Genomic DNA, 6,971 nt, shown 5'->3' on the forward strand with positions numbered 1-6,971 from the left:
GCAGCCAGCTGATTTCATTTCGCGTTACTACCGGTGAAGAAACTTTAATTGGGACAGAGCTGACCTAAACAAATAAATAAATAAACGCAACCCGGCGACATAAAGAGACCACGACATCGGGCCGCAGTCAGTGTAAAGCCAGCGATGGATCCCACCATTTCAGTGTCCAAGGTAAGTGGCTTTGGCCTCCAAACTGGACATTGAGGTTTAACTTCTTATTGTTTTGCTTGCAGGGTTGTTTTGTCTACAAAAATGGCGCTACGAGAGCCGGGAAAAAGGCGGCCGGCAAGCGGAAGCGTCCTGCCGCGGAGTCCAGTAGCCTTCTGGGTCAGGAGGTAGTGCAGCAGCCCTTCTATGAGGAATACCGCAACGCCTGGAACCAGGTAAACGACCACATAGCTGATCTGCAGCACCGCAGCTATGCCCGCACTCTGGAGCAACTGGTGGACTTTGTGGTGGGGCAGGCAGAACGTGCCACCCCGGACGAGGTGCTGCCCACCGCCGCCTTGTTAACGGGCATCAATCAGCCGGATCATCTCAGCCAGTTCACGGCACTTACACAGCGACTCCATGCCCAACGCGCTGCAATGGTATGTGTGCTGCAGTCGAGGGATTGCGCCACTCTAAAGGCTGCCGTGGAGTCATTGGTTTTTGGGCTCGTAGAAGATGATGCGGAAGTAGAGCAGATGGATGACGTGGACGAGGATGGCGCCGAACGGGATCGCAAGCGACTACGTCGCTCGCAGTGCACCATGAAGCAGCTTAAGTCCTGGTACTCAAACAACTTTAACTCGGAACGGAAGCGTCGCCAGCTGGTCGTCATCCTTCCCGACTTTGAGTGCTTCAACGCAAACGTGCTGCAGGATCTCATCCTCATCCTCAGCGCCCACTGCGGCTCACTTCCATTCGTCCTGGTCCTGGGAGTGGCCACGGCCATGACAGCAGTGCACGGCACACTTCCCTACCACGTGAGCAGCAAGATTCGTCTAAGGGTTTTCCAGACTCAAGCTGCTCCAACGGGCCTCAATGAGGTAATAGCCCATTCTTTCTTACCAGTGTGTGCTTATTTGTGTGTTAATAGATTTCCTAACCACTTTTAGGTGCTCGATAAAGTTCTGCTGTCGCCCAAGTACGCTTTCCACCTGTCCGGAAAGACATTCAAGTTCCTGACCCACATCTTCTTATACTACGATTTCTCAATCCACGGCTTTATTCAGGGCTTCAAGTACTGCCTGATGGAACACTTCTTTGGTGGAAATGCCTTTGCTCTTTGCACGGATTACAGCAAAGCCTTGGGACGCATAAAGCAGCTGTCCCACGAGGATATGGAGACAATCAGAAGGCTTCCATCGTTTCGTCCGTACGTTGAGCAGATCAATGATTGCAAACGCATCATAGCCGTGCTCACCGACGATGACTACCTAAAGAAGAAACTGCCGCAGCTGCTGCGCGACTGCCTACTCCACTTCCTGCTCTTTCGCTGCTCCCTGGAGTTTCTTACAGAGCTTGTTGGGGATCTGCCGCGCTGCCCTCTCGGAAAGCTGCGTCGAGAACTGTATGTCAGCTGTCTAAACCGAGCGGTCATTTCGACACCGGAGTACAAGGAGTGCCAGCAGATGCTTAGCTTTCTGTCCAAGGACGAATTTGTCGCTAAGGTAAACCGATCCCTGGAAAGGACTGAGCAGTTCCTAGTTGACGAAATTGCTCCGCTGGAATTGGGCGAGGCCTGCACTGCTGTGCTGAAACCTAAGCTAGAAGCTATACGCCATTCAGTGGACGAAGTGGTCAAGGCCACCATGGCGACAGTAGCAGCGACATCGCCCACCGAAACAAGCAAGCCAACGGACCAGCTGACTTCAGTTGCCTCGCGTCAGGAACTGAAAGATCAGCTTTTACAGCGCAGCAAAGAGGACAAGATGCGGCAGCAGCTGAATACGCCCACCACTCAATTCGCACGGGCTCTGCAGAAGACTCTGCAGCTTATCGAGGCACAGATTGTCCAGACACATCTTCGTCCGCTGCAGGATGCACCACCTATTCACGAACTTTTTGTGTTCAGCGACATTGCAACCGTGCGGCGAAACATAATTGGAGCCCCGCGGGCTGCACTGCACACTGCCCTGAATAATCCACATTTTTACATGCAGTGCAAGTGCTGCGAGCTGCAAGATCAGTCGCTACTGGTTGGCACGCTGCCCGATCTCTCCGTGGTTTACAAGCTGCACCTGGAGTGCGGTCGCATGATCAACCTTTTCGATTGGCTGCAGGCCTTTCGATCAGTTGTGAGTGGCGGCGACAACGAGGAAGTGGCCCAGGAGCAAATCGATCCCCAGATCCAGTGAGTACAAAATGATATTCCTCTCCGTATACCATAAATCCTTATTCATGTTTCCTTCAACCAGAGCCCGATTCACGCGTGCCGTAGCCGAGTTGCAGTTCCTGGGGTACATTAAGATGTCGAAGCGCAAGACGGATCATGCCACCCGATTAACCTGGTAGCTCGGGATATGAAGAACCAAAATCCCTTAGCGAATAGTACTTTTCTATTTATTTATATTGGGGCAAATTTCGTGTGTGGGACGTTATAAATAAATAAAACATCAATCGATTTGTCTACTCTGTTCGAAATGCATTAACTTTGTTTGCGATTGAAGCGCGTTCTTGTATTTTTAAGTAAAGCCCAGCAGCTGGCCAGGCAAGCGTGCTAAATATCAATTACCAGTGATCCCGACTAGCGGTTACTGTTCCCTGTTCACATCAGTTTCAGAGTCTCGATGGCGGCAGCGATGCGTTCAATCTCTGCCCGCGATTCGGAAAGTTTTGTCTCGTTGGCCTCCTGCACCTCGGCGGGAACCTTAGTTGCGTAGTCGGCGGCCTGGATGGCCTGTGTCAGCTTGCCCACCGTCTGCACTAACTGGTCGCTCTTCTTCTGCAGCTTGGCGATCTCCTTGTCCGCCTCCACGAGTCCCTTGAGCAGCAGGTGCACCTCGCATTGGCCCGTCACGGTCAGGATCGCACAGCCCTGGGGTGCGGGACTGTCGAAGACCACCTTGGAGCAGTAGGAGATTGTGGCCAGATCGCTGGCGTAGCGTTTGAGTATTTCACTGGGCACCGAATCCGTGCACACTATATACACCTCGGTTTTAACCTTGTTGGGCAGATTATAGTCGGAACGGGCAGAGCGGATAATCCGCGCCGCCTTCTGCACAAATTCCACGTCTGACTCTATTTTCGTGCTGCGCCAAGATGTATTGCCTAGGTATAAGAATATTAAAAAAAATTCAATTGCATCAATAAATAAAGAGGCGACTTACTGGGATAGCTAGCCACGCAAATGCTAGGAGCGGGATTTGCCCTTGGCAGCCGCTGGTAAAGTTCCTCCGTGATGAAAGGCATGAACGGAGAGAGCAGGCGCAGACCATAATCTAGACATACGTAGAGTGTGCGCCTGGCGGCGGCCTGCTGCTCCTCGCTGCCGCTCTGGAAGATCGGCTTGAGGCACTCTAAATACACGTCGCAGAGATCGTAGAGCCAGAATGCGTAGCAGGCGCTGGTCGCTGCAGCAAAGTCGTAGGACTCAAAGCCGGTGTTGCAAGCTTCAATGGCCGCTGCCAAGCGTGACAGGATCCAGGCGTCCATCTGGTTGATCGCTTCAGAGGCACTCAGCTCCGTGTCAAACTTCTCAGAGCCGGTGAAGTACAGCAGCGCGAACTTGGTGGCGTTCCACAGTTTGTTGCAGAAGAAACGATATCCCAGAACGCGGTTAATGTCCAGGTTGATGTCGCGCGCCTGCGTGATGTAGGCGCACAGCGCGAATCGAAGGGCATCCGAACCGCACTCGGGAATTCCCTGCGGGTAATCCTGTTTCTGTCCAGCCTTAGCCTTTTCGATCTCCCGAGGATCCAGGTTGGAGCCCACAAGTTGAGCATGGAGTCCCTCGAGCGTAATGCCACGAATAACATCCATAGGATCGATTACATTTCCCAATGACTTGGACATCTTGCGTCCATGCGCATCCCTCACCATGGGGTGAAGGTAGACCTCCTTAAACGGCAGTTTGCCCAGCAGCTTCTGTCCGAAGAATACCATGCGGGCCACCCAGAAGAAGAGAATGTCGTGACCCGTCTCCAAGAGCGATGTGGGATAGAACGTCTTCAGATCCTTAGTTTGGTCTGGCCAGCCAAAAACGGAGAAGGGAAAGATTCCCGAACTGAACCACGTGTCCAAGACATCTTCGTCTTGTTTCAGAACGATCTTGCTGGAGTCCACTCCGAATCGTTCGGCTGCCTTGGTCAGGGCCTCCGACTCGCTGCGTGCGACAATCCAGTACTGCTCGTCGTCGTTCTAACAAGGAAACAAATAAGACAGTTGTAATACGTCTAATTTAAGTGTGATCTATAATTTAAGATATTCTTGTTGGCTTTTTACGTACCACTGTTCCATGAGCAGACTAAGAAATCCAACGTAATATATTACCCACATAAAATGTTATTACCCACAACAGATTTACTTACCGATCCGGCTTGGAGGGAAGGGTCGGTGAAGCTGACATGGTATGCCGGAATCCGGTGACCCCACCAAAGTTGCCTCGACACGCACCAATCACGGATACCGTCCATCCAGTGGTACCACGTCTTAGTGTGGTGTTCCGGTATGATCTTCAGTTCGCCGGAGCGCACTGCCTCAGTGGCAGAGGCGGCCATGTCCGAGCAGCTGACATACCACTGCGGCTTAATCAGTGGCTCCACAACGTCCTTGGAGCGACTGCAGATGGGCACCACCATCGGGTTGTTCAGTGTCTCGCGGTAGAGATTCAGCGCCTTAAGCTTCTCCAGGATTTTCTTGCGGCACTCGAATCGCTTCATTCCAGTGAACTCTCCGTAATCACCGATTATGTAGCCGTCGTCGTTGAAGATTGTAATGAAGGGCAAATTGCAGCGCTTGCCCACCTCGTAATCGTTGGGATCGTGGGCCGGGGTGATCTTTACGGCACCCGTACCGAAAGCCATATCCACGAACTCGTCACAGACGATTGGCAGGCGGCGCGTGGAGAACGGATGGACTACGAACTTGCCATGCAGGTGCTTGTACCGATCGTCTTGGGGATGCACAGCCACAGCTGTATCGCCCAGCATAGTCTCGATACGGGTGGTGGCTACAATGATCTCCTCGTCAGTGTCCTCCACCTTGTAGGCGAACTTTATCAGAACGCCGAACTCCACCTTGTCCTCGTATCCGGGAATCGAGAGGAATGTGCGACCGGGGATCTCCACCTTGTCCACCTCAATGTCTGATATGGCCGATCGCAGTGTGCACGACCAATTGACCAGTCGGGAGCTACGGTAGATGCTGCCCTCCTCGTGCAATCGGACGAAAGCCTCGGTAACGGCGCGGCAGAGCTTGGGGTCCATGGTGAAGGCCACACGGGTCCAGTCATAGGAGGAGCCCAGGGACTTCAGCTGCTCATAGATGCGACCGCCCTTCTCCCGGCGCCAGTCCCAGATGCGCTCAATGAACTTTTCGCGGCCAAGATCGTGCCGCGATAGCTTCTCGTCGCGCCACAAAAGCTTCTCCACCACCACCTGTGTGGCGATGCCGGCGTGGTCACAACCAGGCACCCACAAAGTGGTTCGTCCCTTCATGCGGTGATAGCGCGTGATGGCGTCCTCGATGGCGTTGGTCAGGGCGTGGCCCAAATGCAGGGAACCCGTCACGTTTGGTGGTGGAATGATCATCACAAACTTGCCATTGGGATTAGGGTCGTCAATCGATGCACGCTTTCGGAGCAAGCAGAATTAGAAACTACAGTTTTACACAAAACATGGATCAACTCACTCCGTACTCAGGCGTGAAGAAGCCCTCCTTCTCCCACCAGCTGTACCACTGTGCCTCCACGAACCGTGGGCTGTAGGCATCGGGCAAGGCTCCACTCAGATCCTTCTTCTCCCCGGGAGCTGTTTGTGCCGTGTACACGGCAGCCTCTTTCACCTCCTTGGTGCGCTTCTGCAAGGGAAGGTAATTCGAGCATTACACATAAGTGGCACTAGCTTTCACCAATAACAATAGGCAGCAATTACTGCCTCTCACTTGGCCACATAACCTCGATTTGGGATCTCAAAATAGGAGGCATTTTCGGAATGAATGCATCACTAACCTCGGGCTTCTCCTTTTTGTCGCCCGCTGCTGGAGCTGCTGCGGCCTTCTTATCCAGCTTCGCCTGTAGCTTGGCCAGCTTCTCCGCCTTCAGACGCTCCTTCTCCAGTTGCTTGGCCGTCTTGGGAGGATCACCCCCGGCTCCGGCTGGTACGTTGGCATCGTTCTGCTGTTCAGCCTCGGGCATTTTGATGTCAGGTGATCTCAGGAGTAAATCTGGATAGTGCAACCGTTGGTCAAGTGATGAAATGGACGGAGTACATTACTCACATGCAGTTGGACTGGAGTCGCAGAAAAACAGATGAAAACGTGTGCAGTTTGTGGCCAGGGTTGCCAACCGGAATTTATTTTGAATTTTAATTGACAAGAATAAATATATATTTAAAGTGGAATTTTAATTAATATTTGTTTTGAGAGCTAGTTAATGTCTTATGTAAAATTAGTTTTCTATAATATTTTGTTACTATATTTATTTATATTCAAACCAATAATAATACATCGTATTTTAAAATATAAATTACGCCAAATACTCAAAATTTAATGTTAATTTATTATATAATGCCTACGATTATGGAAGTGTTATTTTATAAATAGTTTAATAGTTTTGCATCGTTTTAGTTTGGGAATTTTTGAATTCGTAAAAAAAAACGTAATTGCGTAAGAATCCCCAATCAAATTTAAAATTGTTTAACATTCTCAAAAATGTTTTAATACTAAATTTATTTATAAAATTTATTTATAGCATTTCTTTATAAAATGGCTTATTTTGCAACAAACTTTCGCTAAATTCAGTTTGCCAGCACTGTCGTATTTCGATA

General features: G+C 50.8%; 2 protein-coding genes across 3 annotated transcripts; one reads left to right on the forward strand and one right to left on the reverse strand.

The window, feature by feature from the left end:
- Positions 1–29: 29 nt before the first annotated feature.
- Positions 30–2,608, forward strand: LOC120447144 (origin recognition complex subunit 3). The gene is made up of 4 exons (XM_039628583.2): positions 30–171; positions 234–1,031; positions 1,101–2,338; positions 2,403–2,608. Exons 1-4 carry the CDS (start codon positions 145–147, stop codon positions 2,497–2,499), a joined length of 2,160 nt encoding a protein of 719 aa, XP_039484517.1. The 5' UTR covers positions 30–144; the 3' UTR covers positions 2,500–2,608.
- LOC120447142 (valine--tRNA ligase) lies at positions 2,526–6,561 on the reverse strand. 2 transcript variants are annotated; one of them, XM_039628579.2, is made up of 6 exons: positions 6,424–6,561; positions 6,155–6,369; positions 5,836–6,003; positions 4,515–5,777; positions 3,315–4,344; positions 2,526–3,255 (listed from the first exon to the last, which is right to left on the reverse strand). In XM_039628579.2, the coding sequence occupies exons 2-6, from the start codon at positions 6,338–6,340 to the stop codon at positions 2,753–2,755; spliced, it is 3,150 nt and encodes a 1,049-aa protein (XP_039484513.1). In that variant the 5' UTR covers positions 6,341–6,369; positions 6,424–6,561; the 3' UTR covers positions 2,526–2,752. The 2 variants fall into 2 exon arrangements, with proteins under 2 accessions (XP_039484513.1, XP_043861837.1); XM_044005902.1 differs by lacking the exons at positions 2,526–3,255; positions 3,315–4,344 and adding an exon at positions 4,388–4,450 and having other exon boundaries at positions 6,428–6,468.
- Between the last annotated feature and the right edge of the window lie 410 nt (positions 6,562–6,971).

Source organism: Drosophila santomea, chromosome 2R, assembly GCF_016746245.2.
Source record: "Drosophila santomea strain STO CAGO 1482 chromosome 2R, Prin_Dsan_1.1, whole genome shotgun sequence".
Taxonomy (NCBI): Eukaryota; Metazoa; Arthropoda; class Insecta; order Diptera; family Drosophilidae; genus Drosophila; species Drosophila santomea.

Coding starts and splice junctions, on each gene's coding strand:
- LOC120447144 (XM_039628583.2), top strand. CDS start 145: ATGGATCCCACCATTTCAGTGTCCAAG. Junction 172..233: donor CCACCATTTCAGTGTCCAAG/GTAAGTGGCTTT, acceptor TTTTGCTTGCAG/GGTTGTTTTGTCTACAAAAA. Junction 2,339..2,402: donor CAAATCGATCCCCAGATCCA/GTGAGTACAAAA, acceptor TCCTTCAACCAG/AGCCCGATTCACGCGTGCCG.
- LOC120447142 (XM_039628579.2), bottom strand. CDS start 6,340: ATGCCCGAGGCTGAACAGCAGAACGATGCCAACGTACCAGCCGGAGCC. Junction 5,778..5,835: donor TCTTCACGCCTGAGTACGGA/GTGAGTTGATCC, acceptor TTGCTCCGAAAG/CGTGCATCGATTGACGACCC. Junction 3,256..3,314: donor TTGCGTGGCTAGCTATCCCA/GTAAGTCGCCTC, acceptor TCTTATACCTAG/GCAATACATCTTGGCGCAGC.